The 19745-nt window shown below is 51.1% G+C and overlaps 1 protein-coding gene across 1 annotated transcript in view; it reads right to left on the reverse strand.

The window, feature by feature from the left end:
* The window catches only part of Niban2 (niban apoptosis regulator 2), a 48839-nt gene extending 33455 nt beyond the window's left edge, over nt 1-15384 (reverse strand). The window contains 1 exon segment of the mRNA XM_048343296.1: nt 15143-15384. Coding sequence (XP_048199253.1) covers nt 15143-15197 — 55 coding nt within the window. The 5' untranslated portion in view covers nt 15198-15384.
* Between the last annotated feature and the right edge of the window lie 4361 nt (nt 15385-19745).

Raw genomic sequence — 19745 nt, forward strand, 5'->3', positions numbered from 1 at the left:
TTAAAGCTGTCCAACATCACTGTCTACAATGAAAAATGGAAAAAATCCAACTAGTAGAGGCTTGGCTGAGCAAGTTAAAATGTAGATTCCATCCTGGCACCAAAGGCTCATGCCTATAACCCTGGCAACTCAGGAGGCTGAGTTCTGAGGACTGAAGTTTAAAGCCAGCCAAGGCTGGCTTAAGATAAGAGTCATGAGACTCTTATCATCAATTAACTATTAAAAAGCTGGAAATGGAGCTATGGTTTCAAATGCAGTATATTGACCTTGAGCAAGGCACTGAGTTCAAGCCCCAGTACTGACACTGAGGAAGAAGAAGGAGAAGGAGAAGAGGGAGGGGAAAAGGAAAATTCCAGGGAAGCTCCAAGTTGGGAGGTCAATCCATCAGGCCTGTGAGGACCTCACCTTTGTGGATGCTGGCAAATAGGAGCCATGAAGGTCTAGGACGGAGGTCAGAGCTCACTGTCAATCAATCCCATCTAATGCCATACTGTTACTTGAGTCCAGACAAGTGGGAACCTGACTCCAAGGGGGAAACATTTCTTGAGTGTACACTGTGTGCCAGGTGTGCTATCCTTCATAAAGCTCACAAAAGTCTCTCTAGGAAGTGCTTATAACTGCCCTCACTTTACAGATGGGAAAACAGAGGTACAGAGAGCTGCAGTCACAATGAAAAGAGGAGGAAAGAATAGCTGGGCACCACAAGAAGGTTCCTTAGGACCGAGGCGATTGCTCAGTGGTAAAGAATTTGCCTAGTACGCATGAGTATCTGGCTTCAATATCCAGCTCTGGCAGGAGGGAAAGGCCCTTGCTTCAGCTATACCCTAGTTCAGTGCCAGGTACCTGGCATCTGGTGCTCTTCCCCCCCACCCCACCCCCACTCCCCGCAAGCTTGGAGCTACATTCTAGCTGGAGAGCTGATGGGTTGTTCACTACCTGGCTGTCCTTCCCTACACCAGGCCTCCAGTGAGCTGCAGCCTCTCAAGGAGTGGGATTACAAATGTGCACTGCACATATGGTTTTTGATGCATATAGACACATACTTTCAACATCCAAAACTATACCTTGCTTTTATTAGCTACATATTATTCCACTGAACAATCCCTACTGATACACTGTAGACACGTCCCTACACTAAGTGGCTTACTCTGGGCCTGGCTACTGGGGAGGACAGGAAGGGGGAAGGGGGAAAGGGAGGCAGGCAGGAAGGACCGACCGCCCTCCTCCAACCACCATTTCTGGCCTGGCCTTTAAGAAGACCCAAGGTTTCAGCCATAGGAGCTTTGGCACCCCCACCCTCCTGCCTGTAAGTACAAAGGAAGGATTTTAGGGCTGTCATCCCATCGGGCAGTCTCAACACTAACCTCAGGTGCCACTCCCCTATGCCCAGCCCTGCAGGGAGCAGTAGCAGGACCCTATTATGCCACCCTTCTAGATGGGCAACAAGAAACAGAGGCACCAAGGACCTGCCCCACTGCCACTCACTCAGGGCGGGGCGGGGGGGGGCCTAGGCCACCTGATCTGTGTGCGACAGGGAAGGAAATGACCTGGGACCCAGAAGGTCCCATGGGACACACGTGGTTGCTCGAGGGAGGAAAATCACTTCAAAGCTATTGGTCCTCTGGTGACAGATAAGGACCAGTGTTGGATGTCCGCCTGCTGAGTCAGGAGCTCTGCACAGGCTAGCCCTGGGCAACCACATTTGGTCACATTTGACAGCCATCCGTGTACTCCAGTGCCTGACATGCAGTGAATGCGTTCATGGGATGCCAGACTGGTTGAGGGCTCCATCCCTGCAGGTCACATTAAAGGCTCAGGCAGGGACAGAGAAGGCCAGGAACCCAGAGGGAAGGCTGCCTGTCAAGAGTGAAAACCCTCCGCCCATCCTCACCCTCAAGAAGAACAAAGAGCTCAAGGCAGTGAGTCAGAGGAGAGGAATCCACGTGAAGAGGAAGGAAGCTTGTGCTATGAGCCTGTGGCCTCAGGTCCAAACCACTCCTTCCATGAAGGGAAGAAAAGGGGGGTGAGCCCTCCTGCTCTGCCCCTCCATGTACAGTCCACACCTCCCCACATCTGCCCCCACCAGGTCCTCCATCTAAAATTCCAGGGGTCCCAAGAGGCAAGGGCATAGGACTTGGCAATGGTACCTATTCATTCACTGCATTAAAACACTTCACACTAATAAATGCGCCTAATAACTGCCTATTACAGAACATTTATGTACCCTGCACATATAAGTAATTCATAACCTTTACAACCCAATGAAGTATCATCACCTTCCCATTTTATGGTTAAGGAAATCAAGGCTCAGGGAGTTGGTTACTGGCCTGGGGGCACCTGACCCATGGCCAGTAGAGCAAGTTGTCGCCTTCAAGGCCTCCAGTCTACCTCAGGGGATTCCCTGGGAAACCAGCCCTCGGGCGCTACAGGAATGAAAATTAAAAGACTCATAACCATGTAAGAAGGACTAGCCCAGAGTGTTTTTGGCCATGCAAGGCCTACAATGGTCTAGAACATACACCTGAAGGCACAGAACCTAGAAGGGCCTGAAGGTGACCAGGTAAAAAGTCACCCACTAGTCAACTCCCTCCAAATCCCTATGGGGGAAACTGAGATCTTACAGTAGTGGCAGGAGTCACCCTACAGGTCTGAGCAGGTCTGAGGCAAGGTGACCGCCCTTCCTACCATCCAGAGGAATACAGGATGAGGGGAAAGAGGGAGGGGCCTTGCCCCTAATTGCACAGGAAGTCTGCTGGGCCCTAGGGGATGGAGCAGAGGTGGCCAGGCCATGCAAGCTGCCCAGCCCCCAGCCTGCAGGCAGAACCCTTGGGCAGCTCATCTCAGATTCCCTCAGAATATGAACAGGAAAACAGGAAAGCTGAGCCTCACAGGCTGCTACAGTCCTGCCTGGACTGGAGGTTTGCTTTCCCAGGACTAAGAACTTCTGCGGTAAATGAGAAAACATCCCCTCTACACAGAGGATCTCCCCACCCCTCAGGCCAAAAGGGAATGAGAGTTCTAATATCCCACAAAGCCTTGGTCAGGATGAGAAAAAAAAGGGCATGCTATATTCAACTATTTGACTCACATCATCTTCTACACTTGCCTCCATGACAAGGTCCATCCCAGCTGTAGAAATAGAGAAACCGAGGCCCAGAGAAGCGATACCCCTTGTCTAAAGTCACACAGTAAGCAATGACTGTCCTGAGCTGAGTTGTCCTAGTGGTCTTTCCCAGGGGGTCCGGCCCTACTCTCCCCTATCCAAGGAAAGGTTCTCCCTCAGTGTCCCTCCTTTTCCTAGCAGCCTTAAACATGGGAGTGGGGATGGGAGGGGTTGTGGCTTTGGCAGTTTTTAATGGAATACAACACCTCACTGTCTACAAGTGGACAGGCATAGGCTGTCTCCTCAGACACAGGCCTATCTGTGAGGCCCACACAGCCTGCCTCTCTCACCAAGAGCTTGTTTGTTTACTCAGTTTTCAAAATTATACCCTCTGCAGTGCTGCCCAGCCCAATCACCCCTTCCCTGACCACGTCTGGGTCCATCCAAAGTGAGGGGAGGGAGGCAGGAGTGGAAACTTCATGTTGCTACCAGGATCTCTGGATTCTGCAGGTCCTAGTGACCTAAGGCACCTCCTTTCCTTTTTCTGAGCCTCGGTTTACTTAGCATTGGAATGGAGATGGGGAGGTCCTTTGCAGGGAGGAGAAAGGGCCCCTAAGCCAGACCAGAGAAAGAACATCAGCTTCCAGGCACCAATGGCTGGCTCCTATAATCCTGATAACTTAGGAGGCTGAGATCTGAGGATCATAGTTCAAAGGGAGCCCAGGCAGGAAAGTGCATGAGACTCTTATCTCAAACATCAAAAAGCCAAAAGTGGAGCTGTGGCTCAAGTGGTAGAATGCTAGCCATGAACACAAAAGCTCAGGAATGGTACCCACACCCTGAGCTCAAGCCCCAGGACAAAAAAAAAGAAGAAGGAAAAGAAAAGAAAGTCAGGCACTGCCCCTGAGCAAATAGCCCAAGTCAATGTGAGCAAGCCCGCCTGCGGGGAGGGGAGGGGGGGAGAAATGGTTCTCCAAGACCAGCAGAGCTAGGACTCCCCAAAGCTTAAGCTCTGTTCCCTTTTCTCCTCTTCACCTTCCAGAACACTGGCATCAAAAAACAAAACAACAAAAACCAAACAGAAGTGTGCCTGTCAGCTCACTGCAGCTCTGGACATCTAGACCATCCTTAAAATCCCTGGAAGGCTGGAGTAAATGACACACACACACACACAGCTTTGCCCACACCACCCAGAACTCAGCTTGGATACCAGCAGCGTGCGCAAGCCCCCAGCCAGCAAACGTGCAGGGGCTGCTCAGAATCCTCAAGCACCCTAGAGCCAGGGACTGCTGTTCCCACATTACTGATGCCCAAGGCCATGCAGGTTTCCCTGGTGAAGCCTCATGCTATCCCATCGAGGCCAAATACACGGAATGCCAACATGCACTTTGGAAAACGTAAACAATTTCACCCTCTTTGTAACCCAAACCACTGCAGACCCACTTGATGGAAATTTCTTGGTCAGCATGACCCATGAAATCTTGATTCATGTCATCTCCAGAGCCCAGCTCAAGTGGAGCAAGAGACAGCTTTCAGAGCAAGCTCTTCTTTCAACAGCAAAATGGCCTTATGCAATAAAGGGCTGCTCTGTATCTTCAACATAGCCCAAGGCCCATGGGCAAGAAATCAGAGTGAAGAGCACTAGAGATTGACCTCGTGCCCACTGCCCTGACAGGCAAAGGAAAGAAGGGCACAGATGGGGACAGAGAGGATGAAGGACTTGTCAAAAATCACCTGACAACCACGCTAGGTTGTATGCCTCAGTCTGTACCCCCACTTAGGGCTCCTGGCGGGTGGATAGAAAAGTGTTGCATGCACTTTGCTAATCATAATTCACACTTTTCTTCTATCCCTCGGGGGCGCAGGTGCCCACGGGAGTGCACATGTGGACCCTGCACATAACACTCTGGCTCCATATTTGTCTGTCTGTGTGCGTGCATGCGCGTGCACACGTGTATGTGTGCACATGCGTGTAGTGCCTTCTTGTCCTGGGGCTTGAACTCAGGGTGTAGGCGCGGTCCCTGAGATTTGTTGCTCAAAGCTAGCACTACCACTTGAGCCACAACTCTACTTCCAGCTCTGTGGTTAATTGGAGATAAGAGTCTCACAGACTTTCCTGCCTGAGCTGGCTTGAAACCATAATCCTTAGAACTCAGCCTCCTAAGTAGCTAGGATTATAGAGCCACTGGTACCAGGATACACACATACACACACACACACACACACACACACACACACACACACACAGCAGCAGCAGCAGCAGCAGCAGCAGCAGCCAAGACACTGAAAGCGCATGTTGCCTTAAAACAAAATGCTCAGCCAGTGAGTCAGTGGCTCACACCTATAATCCTAGCTACTCAGGAGGCTGAGATCTGAGGATCACAGTTTGAAGCTAGCCTGGGCAATAAAGTCCTTGAGACTCTTTTATTTCCAATGAACTACTCAGAAAAAGCTAGAAGTGGTGAGGTGGCTCAAGTGGTAGAGCACAAAGCCTTGAGCACAAAGAGGCTCACAGACAGCATCCAGGCCCTGAGTTCAAGCCCCAGGAACAGGAAAAAACCAAACAACAACCAAAGAGTTCTAGCTACATCATCCCACCACTCCCACACACCCCAGCAGAACTGGCCGCTGCAATGCCTACTTTACAGATGAGGAGACTGAGGCCTTAGAAAAGACAAGAACAGGCCAAATAACAGGACAGTTGAGACAGGATCTCAAAACCAGTCCTCAGATTCCAGCTCTCCTTCTCCTCTGCTTCTTGAAGAGAAGAAGATTCTCAGAACCAAAGTCTGGAAGAAAGCAAGGGTCTGATTATTAAACAGCTGGGCACAGAGGCTGCAGTATGTCCAAAGCTCAGCCTCATCAACCCTATAGAAGCTCTGTCAACCCTGCAGAGTCAGGAGTGCTATATGACATCACCCTCACCAAGTTCTGGCATCTTCTTTCCCCCATACACACTAACAGATCACCAGGACTATGCCCCGCCTCCCGCCACCTGGGCTACCCTCCATCTACTCTCATGCATGGCTGACTACCTCCACTGAGTCACTCCTGCCTGGAAATGCTTTTCCAGGACAAGTCCCCTCTTCTCCAAGGCCAGTTCCTATGGCTCCCTGAAAACCACCCTCATTCATCGACCTTGCCTTTTCAGAATGCCCCTTACCCTGAGTAGGCATAGCCAGCCATACAGCACCAGAGGCAATCTACCAGGGGACTACAAGGACTCCATGAATCCTGACTGAATAAATAAAAGGAAAATGACTGCCAGGAGCTGGTAGCTCATGACTGTAATCCTAGTTACTCAGGAGGCAGATATCTGAGGATTGAACTTTGAATGAAGCCAACTGAGGCAGGAAAGTCCATAAGAGTCCTATCTCTAAGTAACCATCCCCAAACCCAGAAGTTGAGTGGTAGCTCAAGTGGTAGAGTGCTAGTCTAGTCTTGAGCCAAAAAAAAAAAAAAAAAAAAAGCTTAGGGACAGCACCCAGGCCCTCAGTTCAAGCCTGAGGAGTGGCACCAGGAGAAAGAGAAAGAAAGAGAGATGATTATGTCCCACAGGTGTGCAAATCTAGACCCCTGGGAAATGGGTCAGAGATACTATCCTGAGGTCTCAGGTGAGAAAAGCCACAGAGAGTCACAGCCACTGGTCTAGAGTCACACAGCAAATGGTCAACAGACCGAGGCTTGGGACTCATAAGTGCAATTCTGGATGCGGCTGCTTACCCTCAATGTTCTGTCCAATGACAGGGGCTGAGTGGATGATCTCACAGCCCAGCAGGTATAGGCTGAAAACCCCAGGTGTCCAGGGCCTGAGGCAGGAGCATCTCAAACTGGGGCATTCCCACTTTGGAAGGGTGCTGATTGTGCCTGAGGATGGAGGACAGACCTGGCATATTTCCCTGGGTGTCAAATTTGCCCAATAAAGTAACCATCATAGAACTGTTATTTGTTGTAGTCTGAATGGCCACCTGCCCTGCACTACACCATCCAGGGGCTGTTATAATTGACTGCCATATTCTGAGAAGATACAACAGAGGACCGAGACGCTCAGATAAGACCCACCTGCACAAAACACCAGTCTAGAAGCAGAGCCATGACTTGAGCCCAAGCTACCTGGCTGCACAGCCTTGCCCCAGAACCTTTCAGCTTCCTGCTTCAAACTTACCATCCAATGTGGCACTTGGGCAGTTCCTTTTACCTCTGTGGCCCAGAGGAAATCTTCAAAATGGGAGCTGTCCCAAGGGCAGGACAAGCACCCTCACTGGCGGGCACTTCCCGTTCTTCCAGTTTCCCCATCTCTGAGATCAGAGATGCAGCCTCCCGTGACTCAGTCCCTGAGACTCCTCCAGTTGAAGAGGTGACTTAGTTCCCCGCCCCCCCCAAGGGCTCTAACCCAGGCCTTGGCCCTCCCCCTTCCCCTTTCCTAAAACTGCCCAGCTCAGATTCAGAAAACCCTTCTTCTTGGGCTAGGGAGGTGGAGGGGTGGGATGAGGAGGAAAAGGCAGCTCAGGAATTTCTGCAACCGCAGAATGATGCCTCTAGGAGGAGAGCAGGGTGAAGTGAGTCACGAGCTCTGCCTGCGGAGGAGGAGGGTGAATGGGAGGAGAGCAAGACTGGTCAAAGAGAGGCTGTGAGCCTCAGACTGAGTAATGATGGGCGAGATATATTTGTGCAACCTACTGGAGCCTCTGACACATGGTGCTCTGTTCCCACTAGGCTCCTCCTCCTCCTCTCCCATCCCAGGCCCCTGAATGCTCACACCAGGAGCTACATAGTCACTGGGGGGTTGGTTTTAGTAGTTAAAAGTCTTGAAGTCCCTGACCCTAGCCTACCATTAAGATGAGAATACAGTGATACAATCCAGGTAAAAAGATGGCCTGGAAAGTAATAATTGCTCAGTTAAAGAATACTCATCTTGCCAGGCACTGATGGCTAGGCACAGCTAGGCTGTAATCCTAGCTACTCAGGAGACTGAGATCTGAGGATCACAATTCAAAGCCAGTCTGGGCAGGAAAGTCGGTGAGACTCTTAGCTCCAATTAACCACCAGCAAACTGGAAGCAGTGCTGTGGCTCAAATGATAATAAATAAATAGATAAATAAAATAAAGTCAACATGGCAAAAAGTTAGCAAGACTCCATCTCAAACAAGTTGTGGCAGTGTACATCTGTAATTCCAGCTACCAGGGAGGTAAAAGGAGGAGGTTGGAGGTCAAAGGTCATCTCTAGGCAAAAAGTGTTGAGACCCTCACCCCCAAAAAAAGCAGAAACTAAAAACAAAAAAGATTGGGTGTATGGCTCAGCAATAGAGTGCCCATGGAGCAAGTGTAAGGATCTGAGTTCAAATTCCAGTGCTAAAGGAGAAAAAGAAACGGAAAAGCTAATTTTAGCATTCGGTGGCTGGCAACTATTCCCTCTCTACGCCATCACAAACAGCCCTCAGACAGGAAATGGACTGGCTCCTGCATGCTGCTGCAGAAGCACACACTGGAGGCCAGAGGCCAGCAGAAAGCAGTTGCTTCAGGCCCGGAATGGTACTATCCACACCCACAGGGGTAGAAGCAGGTGGGAGCAGAGTAGGGGGAAAGTAGGGCTCCAAGAATGAGTCTGTCTTCATCAGGGAAGCCAACCCCGAACAGAAAGAAAACAAACTTGGTGACTCAGTTTGCCCCCAAAACCAACCCGGAAGAAGAAGCAACCCAATGTCCAGTATTCAGGAAAAGACTAAAGAAAACACTTGTCTCTCCTCAGGATGGAAGAAGATGCAGCCTTTGGGAATGTTTTCAGGGAGGTTTTACCTGACATGGGAGAGATGTTTATTACAAGTCGCTTAGTGAAAGACGCCAGACACAAACTTGAGTCATATTCCCAGTGCCTCTAACAATAAACCCAGGAGGAGCTTCTACAAAAGCAGAGTGATGAGGCAAGGTGGTGGGTGAGGGATCGATCCCTCTTCTTGTCTTCCCACTTCATTCCTAGAGCGTGGGGGTGGGGGAGGGCAGGCTGTGGCCCAGTTTAGGATTAGAAAGATCTCTTTTGGCAGTGTGTGTGGGAAGGCCTGGAGGGTAAAGCAGGAGGTCCCGTAGTCTCAGAAGGCCAGAGCTCAGGTCATGAGCAGTGGGAAAGGAAGGGAAGAGGGGCCTGGGGGGGGTGGAGGGACAGAACCAAAGCCAACAAAGGCACTTATGTAAGGCCCAACACAAAAAAGCACAGTCCCAGACACTTCACCCCCAGGGGTTGACCCAGACCTCAGCTAAGGGCAGTAGCCTGGACACTGCTGGGGGGGGGAGGGGCAGCCCCCTTCTCTCTGCAAAGCCCAGGACAACCATCAGGAAACACCGCAGCAGAGTAAGTGGGTAGCAGAAAATAGAGCACCCCAACATTCACTCCAGCCACCTGCAACTATTTTCAGAATGTGGCAGGTGAGGGTTTGGTTGGTTGTTGTTTTTTTTTTTTTCTCTTAAGTCAGTTCACAAATCCTGTCACTCCAGAGGCTGGAGCAAAAAGATCTTGCTTGAATTCAAGGCCAGCCTGATGTACATAGTGAGACCCTATGTTAAAAAGTCAAAAAGAAAAAGAAAAACAATTATTATCCAGGCGTTCCACCTTGAGGCCACTCTGACATACACTGACCCCTTGAGCAAGATGCAAAAAAAAAAGAGGTTCAGGTGACATCATATATACTAGCAAAACACTACAAACACCCCATCACTAGGGGCCACAGTAAACAAATTGCCCCAGGCACAGCAGGAAACCAGCAGCAAAAGGAGGGAAGCTGGAGCTATTGTGTTCTGCCCAGAAAAGGTCTACAATTTACCCAACAGGAACAAAATCAAGCCACAGAAACATAAAATAGGATGTGTGTTTGTAAACAAAGCTCTGTGAGTATGTACACTGAGACGGGTACATTTGGAAAAGGGTGACAGGCCAAACAAGTGGTGTCTTCCAGACAGTGAGAAGTGGGAAGACAGGAAGATGGAGGAAGGTCTCCTTTTTCATCTGCCCCTCCAAAGTTACTTGTGCATGTCTTACTTTGGTTGTTTAACAAAGGTTGCCCAGAGTTGGGAAGACTGGGGGAAAAACAAGAGTGCCTAGTTGAGGATACAGGGTTTGTTCCAGGGGGTGAAAATGTCCCAAAATTGAGTGTGGTGATGGTTGCACAACCACAAAAAGCCAGGCAGGGGACTCGCCTGTAATCCTAGCTACTCAGAAGGCTGAGATATGAGAGTTATGGTTCAAAGCCAGCCCCAGAAGAAAAGTCTGTGATACTCTTATCTCCAATTAACCACCAAAAAATCTAGAAGCAGAACTGTGGCTCAATTGGTAGCATGCTAGCCCTGGACAAGAGTCCAGGGACAGAGCCCAGGCCTAAATTAAAGCCCCAGGGTCAATACACACCACACACACACACACACACAAAGCTGGGTGCCAGTGGCTCACACTTGTAATCCTAGCTACTCAGTGGAGACTGAGATGTCAGGACTGTGGTTAAAAATCCAGCCCACGAGGGAAAAATCCATGAGAATCTTATCTCGAATTATAGCTCAAGTGGTAGAGCATCAGCCTTGAGGAGAAAAAAAAGCCAAACAAGAATGAAAGGCCTGACTTCAAGCCCTAGTTGAAGGACTTGCATCTCCCCTCTTGGCCCAATCATTTTGTGTATCCAAAGATGGAATATGAAGGATTGACCCTCACCCTATTTTCCCAGGTAAATAGACATCAGGCAAGCCACCACATATGCGCTAACTGCTGGATGCGGGCAGGGCAATCCAACTAAGCCTGGCTATAACATTCTGTAGTAGGCCTAACTAAAAGCCCCACCTCCCTAGACGTAATGGCTTTTTCCTTAACCTCTGCCTCCTTGATCAGACCCCATAAAAGCCAAACTCCAATCCCACCTCCTCCTACAACCTCCATACCCACGGGAAGGTCTGTGCCCTCAGTCCTAGCCTACTGAGAATCGAGTCCAGTCTATTCCTTTTTCCTTTCTCCTCCATTTTCCTAACACCAGTACTGGCACACGCACACAAGCACACGGGCTCACACACACAACTAGCCAGGGGAAAGGTGAGCCCCAGAGGAGGGCGGAGCACAGAGAAGCACAGGTGTTGGGAAAGCAGCCAGGTCACTCACACAGCACACCTTACAGCAGTATGTGAGGGCGAATGGTATGTGGGGGGGGGGGGGGGGGGGCCCGAGCGCAATGGCTGAGGCAGTCCTACAGATCAGGGGATTTCCCCACCCCTGCCAGGGCAGCTTTCTTGCCATCTGTAGAGCCACACTCCAGCATCTGGGTTTGTGGCTCCCTTGCATAGAATCCCTCAAAGGACTCAGAACCCAAACAAGGGCCCAGACATTCTCTTTCCTCCTAGTCCAGTCCCCAGGGCCACAAAGAAGGAAGGGGTAGGCTGGCCTAACCCAGCCACCTGTCCAAGAAGTTCATTCCATTCTTCCCCCATCACTGTCCTCTGGACTTGATCCAGAGAGCCCACATCATTTCCCATAGTTGCCAAGGAAGAAGGAACGAGGTAATCAGACTTCTGAAAACCCAGCGGGATTCACGATTCCAGGGAACCAGCCAACTTGACCCTTGGGACTGGACAAACCTTGGAGAAACCATCAAGGCCACTGCCCCTCCAAACACTAGTCACTCTGCAGCTGCAGAGAACCCAATTAAAGAAACCCAAGGACAATCTCATAACAATAGTAATTGCTGGCTGAGCATTGGACTGAACACCTAATCTACATTATGTCAGTAGGTCCTCCCAGCACCTAGCTACCAGTTTACAGTTAATATTCCCATTTTACAAAGAAGAACAAGGTAGCCTGAGTAATGGTCTATGCCTGTAATCCCAGTTTCCCAGAGGAAAAGACTTGTGAATCTGAGTTCAAGGCTAGCCCTGGACAAAGTTAGGCCTTACTTCAAACACAAAAAATACAGTTGGGTGCCTGTGGCTCACACCTGTAATCCTAGCTGCTGCTGCTACTACTACTAACACACACACACACTGAAAGGACTTGGATTGGGGCATAGCTCTAGAGCTGTGCCTAAAACATTCACCTAGAATGTGTGAGACCCTGGGTTATTCTCCACTACTCTTCCCTCTCCAAACAAACAAATAGAATAGGAGTTAAGAAAACAATTCCTTCTGCTTGAAAAAAAGAGCTGGGCTCTGTAGCTCCCGCCTGCCTGTGGCACCTGCCTGTAATCCTAGCTACTCAAAAGGCTGAGATTTGAGGGTCACAGTTCCAACTTTGCTCAGGAAAATCTGTAGGCCTCTGATCTCCTATTAACTACCAAAAATTCTGAAGTGGCTCTATGGCTCAAACGGTACAGTGACAGCCGTGTGCAAAAAAGCTCAGGGTCACCTGGGATAGCACCCAGGCCCTGAGCCCCAGGACCAGCACCAAAAAGAAAGAAAAGAAGGGAGGGCGGGAAGAAGGAACTAAGAATAAAAGGAAACTGATAGAGAGGATGGCTCAAGGCTCAAGGTCTCAGCAACTTACACCCTGTGGGGGCTTCAGGCATGCTGGGTCTGGAGATTAGTGGAGAAAGTGGGAGATTAGGGGAAATGTTAGCTACTTAGGGATGGAAGAGATATCAACTCCTCCTCCCCCCCACCACCACACACACACACACACACACACACACACACACACACACACACACACACACCGCACCTTGGGCTCACAGCTAGGGAAACTGAGATCCAGAAGAGTAAGTGGCTGTCACACAGGCCTTGGGCTCCTAGAACTGGGCTTCCTCTTTTCCTCACTAAGCAGGAAGAAATCATCTGCTACCAGCTGCACCAGCCGGCCGCTGGTGTGGAACAAGCCCCTGCTTGCCGGAGGCTTTGAAATCTCAGGATGAAAGGGGCCGGGACAGCAAAACAGCCCCCTGGCTAGGAGCACGCCTGACCTTTGCCAGGACTTGCAGGCTGGCATCCACCTGCTCACCTGCTCAGGAAGGGCTACACTAAGCTGCCAGCCAAGCAGCAGCACCCTACCAGACCTGAGAGCTCAGAGCTCTGTAGAAAGGGATGTTCCCAAAACTGACATTTCTACAGGGCCACCCCAGGTAGGGAGGGCGCTGAAATTTTAATTGTCTGCCAAGGAAGTGCCAGGAGTTCATGAGTGTCTGGAGAGGCAAAAACATACCCTCAATCCCCTCCAACAGATTCCTAAGGCGGCTTTACTTCCTTGGGAAAGGGCTGCAGAGGACTTTTGGGCTCCCCTCCTTACAGTCCCCCACCCTAGCACTTAAAAGCCCCCTCAGGTGAGCCTTCCTGGAATCTGAGGCATCTGAAGGGGGTTATTAATAGCAGCAAAGTGTTGGGAAGAGAGACTAGCAGGCTAGGCATGGGTACAACCCTCTTCTTGGCAGCCTGGTATCCACAAAACAAACCCAGTGGAGGACACTTCAGTTTCAAGGGCTCAGTCTCCACCCCATAAATGGCCAGGGGGCAGGGGGTAGTTTTCAGCCCAAGAGGTAGGAAGGTGGGAGAGGCAAGGCTAGGTATGGAAAGAGGGAAAAAACCCACCGAAGGACTGGCACACCCCACCCAGGACTGTGAGAGGCCCCCAACAGGAGGCCGTGAATGGAGGGACTGTTACAGAGCCCCAGGAGGTTGCCATCAACAGGGAGGGGACAGGAAGGCTCCGCCCGGCCCTTCCTCTCAGAGTCCAGGCCTAGCCCTACAAGGCCTTCCAGATTTAACCCTCAGCTGGTCAGACACTACAGAGGGTCTCATTCGTATCACCCCAACCCTGGTGTCCAGCCTCAGACCTAGCACAAGGGTGAGTTCAGGCCACCAACCCAAAACCACAGCCCTAGACAGGACCTCCCTAGTACCTCCCTGGTGCCCAGCCACAGTGGGACCCTGAAGCACTGAGTTTAGGGAACACCTGGTCTGTGTTCAAGGGGTCCCTGTTAGCAAGGAAACATGGAGAACAGTTATAATAATAATAATAATAAAACCTCTATAAGACAAGAATAAGCATATGGGAGCTCTAAAATCTGGGCTTGGAAGGAAGGTAAATAAAGCCAAGAGAAATTATCCCCTTTATATCTGCCTTGCAACCCATTTGACCAGCTCCCAGTCTACCAGTGCCTCCTCCAGCACCCATCAATAAGAGGGTACCATTGACTCTATTTCAATGAGGAGACAATCAAGGACTTTAGGAGACTTGTCCAGGATCACCCGCTGGGCAGCAAATGCTGGGATTCAACCCAGGGCCCTGCCCTGTCAGTGCAGGTCAGCTAGAACGACTTTCTCAAGCAGCCGGAGTGTCTCCTATTCTCTTGAATGAAGGTCTCCAGGACCCTCCTCAGACCTAGACTTGCCCAGGAGCCTTGGGGGAAGCTCCCATGTAGTGACAGATGGAGAGGAGGGCTGACTAAAGGAAGGTACTTAGGACACTGGGGACTAGCATTGAGTGTGGGCTCTGGCCTGGCCCAGCCCCCCTGGCCCCTGCGGCTAGCACAAGAGCCTTGCTGAATCTGAGCCAGTGGAATGGCACCCCCCTCCCCACTCCAGTGAACCCCAGCAGTCCCCAAATTCACTCTTCAGGGCCAGTCCCTGCCCTTAAGTTTCGGCCACGTGGACGGGAGGGGGCTGGGGCCCGGGCGGGCGGGGCGGGGGGGGGGGGGACGGACAGCCAGGCAGGGAGGTCAGGGCGCTCTGGCTGTGTGGGGCAGATTCCAGGGAGGGTGGAAGGCGGCCTTGGAACGCGGCTGGGCAGGATGGGGGGGGGGGGGGGCTGTGACCCCCCTCCGACGCTGGACTTGGGTAAAAGGTCCGGGAATCGACCCAAGAATCGAGGGTTCCGGCAGGGAAGGAGGAGTCCCGAGTCTTCTCAAGGAGGGAACGGGGCAGCTCAGAAAGGGGCAGGAAGGGGGCGCCCGGACTCGGGACCACGGGGCCCCGCAGCTCCCGCCCCGCCTGATTCCGGAGGGGACGCCGAGGACGGCGGGCCCAGCGGGGGCGTGGCCGGGGCTCCCGGCGGGACCCCGGGCGAGCGAGGCGCGGCGCGGTCCTCACCTGCGATGTGCTGGCGCCGAGCGTCGTCCAGGTGAGTGGACAGTACGTCCCCCATGACGAGGAGGAGCCGCGGCCGGATCTGCCCGCCGCTACTCGCGTTGCTCAGACCGACGCCGCTGGCGCCATGGAGCCCGGCCCGCCCGGCTCCTGCTGCTCCGCCGCCCCTTGGTCGCGCGGCCTCCACTCCCGCTCCGCTCCGGCCCCAGCCGCGTCCCTCCCGCCGGCCGCCTCAGCCTCCCGCGCCCGCCAGCCCAGGCCCAGCGGCCGCGCCCCGCCCAGCGCAGCCACGCCCCCCGCGCAGGCCACGCCCTCCTCTGGCTCAGGCCACGCCCTTTCCTCGAGGCTGGAGGGCGGGGCTCGGGGCTGGGGACGTCGGGACTTGCGGGAGACCCAGACAAAGGGACCCGGAGAGACGCGCCCGGGACCCGGACCTAAGTGAAGACTGGGTCTGGTGGGGGTGGGGGTATCTGAAAGATCGGGGCGCTCCAGGGGCCTGGATGTTTCCTCTCCCTCCTCGCGCTGAAGCAGATGTAGGGGCCTGGAAAGCTCGCCTAAGCCGACTGGCCAGAATTCGGCGTCAGTGCTGCGCCTCTCCCGCCCCCCCCCCCCCCGCCCCCGGCCCTGCCCCCCAGCCCCGGGCCCGGCCCTGCAGGCCGCCTCTGCCGCCCGCATTCAGGAAGTTCCCAGGCTTTCAAACGACCTGCCCAAAAGGTGTGCCGGCCGGTGTTGCACAACAGCTAAAGGTGCAGGGGGAGGGGTGTCTGGAAATAGGAGTATGGGGTGGGGAGGGTCTCGGTCCCAAAGACACCGCCGGGTTCCTAATGCCAGGCGGGCAGCGCTCAGGCCCAGGACATGAACATCGCACCCAGGAGGCTGCTTGTGGGACGGAGCAAGTCTGGGATGGAAAAAGCCGTAGCTCTTTGCAGTTTGGAAAAGACGATGGCAATGAGAAGCCAAGGAACCTCGCTGGACTTTTGAGTGCTCACCCGGTGGGGCTGGGCATGGGTGGGTCACTAGTACCACAGGAAGGTCTTTCAGTTTCTCCATCTCCCAAGCTGGTAGAGAAGACAGATGAACAAGCTGAGACCTTTCCCCACAAATCCCTTCCCAGGCTGCTAGTGCTCAGGTCTGTTGTGTTTTGTTGTTTGTTTGCTTGTTTGTCTTTTAACAGGAACAATGACTGGCCACTTACCAACGTTGCACATTGCACCCCGTGGTGGGTGGCTCTCCCTGTAACTGAGATCTAAGGCAGCAAATGAGGACCAGAACGGTTACCGTTTATAGACGACCTGTAACTTGTCTCCACCAGTGGAGGTAGATTTGGAAAGATGAGGTGATGTAGGCCCTTAGTCATGTGCTCAGTCACTGGCCTGTCATCCAGCAACTAGGCACCATTTACCGTTTACCAAGATGCTGGGGGTGAAAGATAAGGGGGCCTAAGCTGCCCTGCCCTCTGTGCATTGCTCCTGGACAAGGAGGCATTACCTCTTTGAGCCTCAGTTTCCTCATTTGTCAAATGAGAATAATAATGCTTCACTGGAAGGATTCAGTTTGATACCACAGTGCCTGACATATGGCCTGTCATCTCTCCATTAACAGAATCGTCCTTCTATTATTTATCATGCCCCTGCCCTCAAGCGCCTAGAGAAGCAGAACATTCTGTTTTGAGGGCAATCACAGAGGTTAGTACTGGAACGAAAAGCTGAAAAACAAGAATTGTGACAGCGGATACCAGGGAACAGCATTCTAGGGAGTGGGGCCCGCACCCCTGGCCTCTGAAGAACAGAGTACATTCAGCCAGAAGACTCACCAGGTAGAGATGAAGTCAAACCGGCAGGGATTACTAGTTTCCTTGTACAGAGATGGTCCAGAGAGGGAAAGTAGCTTGTCAAAGGCACACAGCAAGGCAAACTGATCCAGAGGCCAAGATTCCGGACACCTATGTCATGGTCTCCTAGCAACAAGAAGCAAATGATGCTGGTAACTTGCTTGTTTTTCTATATCCCAAATACAGAAACTAGAAAGGCCTGCTCTACCCAACCAGGAGAGATTGGAACTCTGATGTGGACCCTGCATGCTGGTGTCTCAGCCAGGCTAAACCTAAGCTAGGTGGGAGACAGGTAAGGGCCACAGGAGCCTTTCCTTAGCTATTATGGTACACCCAGTCCCCTGAGTCTGGAACACCTACAAACTTCCCAGCATGCCAGAGATTCCTTTTTGACTTAAGACATCCATCACATGGCTTTCAATTCTATTGTGCATCTGTGGCCTCAATAGCAGAAAGGCACTGAAAACTGCAGGGTGCTGATCACACATGTGAATAGCTAGCCCAAAGCTTACAGCCAGATAATGCACACAAAATATTTTCTGGAAGCCAGGCACTGATAGCTCATGCCTGTAATCCTAGCTACTCTGGAGGCTGAGATCTGAGGATCATGGTTGGAAGCTAGCCTGGAAAGAAAAGTCCCTGTGAGGCTCTTATCTCCAAGTAACTACTCAAAAACCAGAAGTGGAGATGCAGCTCAAAGTGGTACAACACTAGCCTTGAGCAAAAGAGCTCAGGGACATCACCCAGGCCCTGAGTTCAAGCCCCACAACTGGAGGGATACACACACACACACACACACACACACACACACACACACACACACATACATATACATACATATATTCATTCCCCTAGCCTACAAAAGAAACTAGAGGTAATTCTTGTGCTGGGGTTTGAACTCAAGGACTGAGTGTTGTCCCTTAGTTGTGTGTGTGTGTGTGTGTGTGTGTGTGTGTGTGTGTGTGTGTGCTGCCTTTGAACCTTGACCCTCAGATCTCAGCCTCCTGAGTAGTTAGGATTACAGTCAAGAGCCACCAGTATCCAGCATGCTTTTTTTTTTTTTTTTTTTTTTTTTTTTTTTTTGCCAGTCCTGGGGCTTGAAATCTGTGTGTTTTGGGGTTTTTGTTGTTTTGTTTTATTTTTTTTCTCAAGTCTGGCTCTCTGTCACTTAAGCCAAAACTCCACTTCCAGCTTTTAGGTGGTTAATTTTTTGGTGGTTAATTGGAGATAAGAATCTCATGGACTTTTCTGCCCCTGCTGGTTTCAAACCATAATCCTCAGATCTTATCCTCCTGAATAGCTAGGATTGGCAGTATGAGCTATGGGTGCTGGACCTGGAGGGAATTCTTAGGAAGGACGGAAATGACCTGTTACTGGGTATGGTAGAAGCACACACATGTTCAAACTTACTGAATAGTACACTTAAAATCAATGCATTTTACTAACATCAATTGTGTTCTTTTTCCTTTTGTAGTGCAGAAGATTGAACTGCTGGGCAAGCACTCTGCCACTGAACTACATCTCCAGCCCATGTTATTTTCCAGATAGAGTCTTTCTATGTAGACCAGGCTTGGCTGGAACTCTCCATGTAGCCCAGTCTGGCCTCAAACTGTGATCCTTTGTGCCTCTGCCTTCCATGTTCTGGGATTACAGATGTGTACCACCATACCCAGATATGTGTGTATGTGTGTGTGTGATACTTTAACAAAATTGTTGTTGTTGTTGTTGTTGTTTATATTTGTGCTGGCACTGAGGCTTGAACTCAGGGCTTAGGCTCTGCCCCTTAGCTTTTTCCTCATCAAGGCTTGCACACTCTACCACTTAAGCTACAACTCTACTTCCAGCTCTTTGGTGGTTAATTAGAAAAAAAGAGTTGCAGGACTTTCCTGCCCTGTTAACGTCAAACTTCTATCCTCGTATCTAAACCTCCTGAATAGCTAGGATTAAAGGCAAGAGCTATCAGCACCTGTCTTAATAAAGTTTTTTACTGATAAGAAAAAAGAATAGGGCTGGGATGTAACTCAGTTTCCTTCCTTCCTTCCTTCCTTCCTTCCTTCCTTCCTTCCTCTCTTTCTTTCTTTCTTTCTTTTATCAGACATCAGGACTTGAACTTGGTATCTGACCCTTGCTTTCTCTCATTGTCTGGTACTCTACCACTTGAGCCACACCTTCAACCCATAACTCAATTTAGAGTACCTGACTAGCATGTGCTAAGTGTTGGGTTCAAACTTTAGCACCACAAGAACACAAAAAATTCTATGTAAAAAAGTGTGTGTGTGTGTGTGTGTGTGTGTGTGTGTGTGTGTGTGTTTCAAATGGTAGAGTGCCAGCACGAGAGAGAGAGAGAATGGAGAGAAATCAATATGTATTGTGGACTTTTCTGCCTGGGCTGACTTTGAAACTCCATCCTCACCTCTCAGTGTCTTGAATAACTAGGATTACAGACATGCGTCATTGGTGCTCCTCTCCATTTGTTTTTTAAATTCTTTTCTTCTTGCTTTTCTATTGAAATATATCTGTTTTACATTTTTCTATGGCAGGCCTGACTCAATGCTGCAAGACTGTGGTGAGGTTGTCTCTGCTTTTTTCCTAAGATTTCTGACACTGTATGCCCAGCAGGCTCTTCGGCCCCTTTCCTTGGTGGACCATGGGAGTTTGGAGTATACAGATCTGGAGCAAGGAGGGGAGGGTTCTCTGCTGCCCACCTGCTGGGCCTGTCCCTCCAGAACACAGTGCCACCTACCACCCCTGACTCATCAGTCCTTTGTCAGGAAG

Source organism: Perognathus longimembris, chromosome 1 (assembly GCF_023159225.1).
Source record: "Perognathus longimembris pacificus isolate PPM17 chromosome 1, ASM2315922v1, whole genome shotgun sequence".
In the NCBI taxonomy this organism is placed as follows: domain Eukaryota; kingdom Metazoa; phylum Chordata; class Mammalia; order Rodentia; family Heteromyidae; genus Perognathus; species Perognathus longimembris.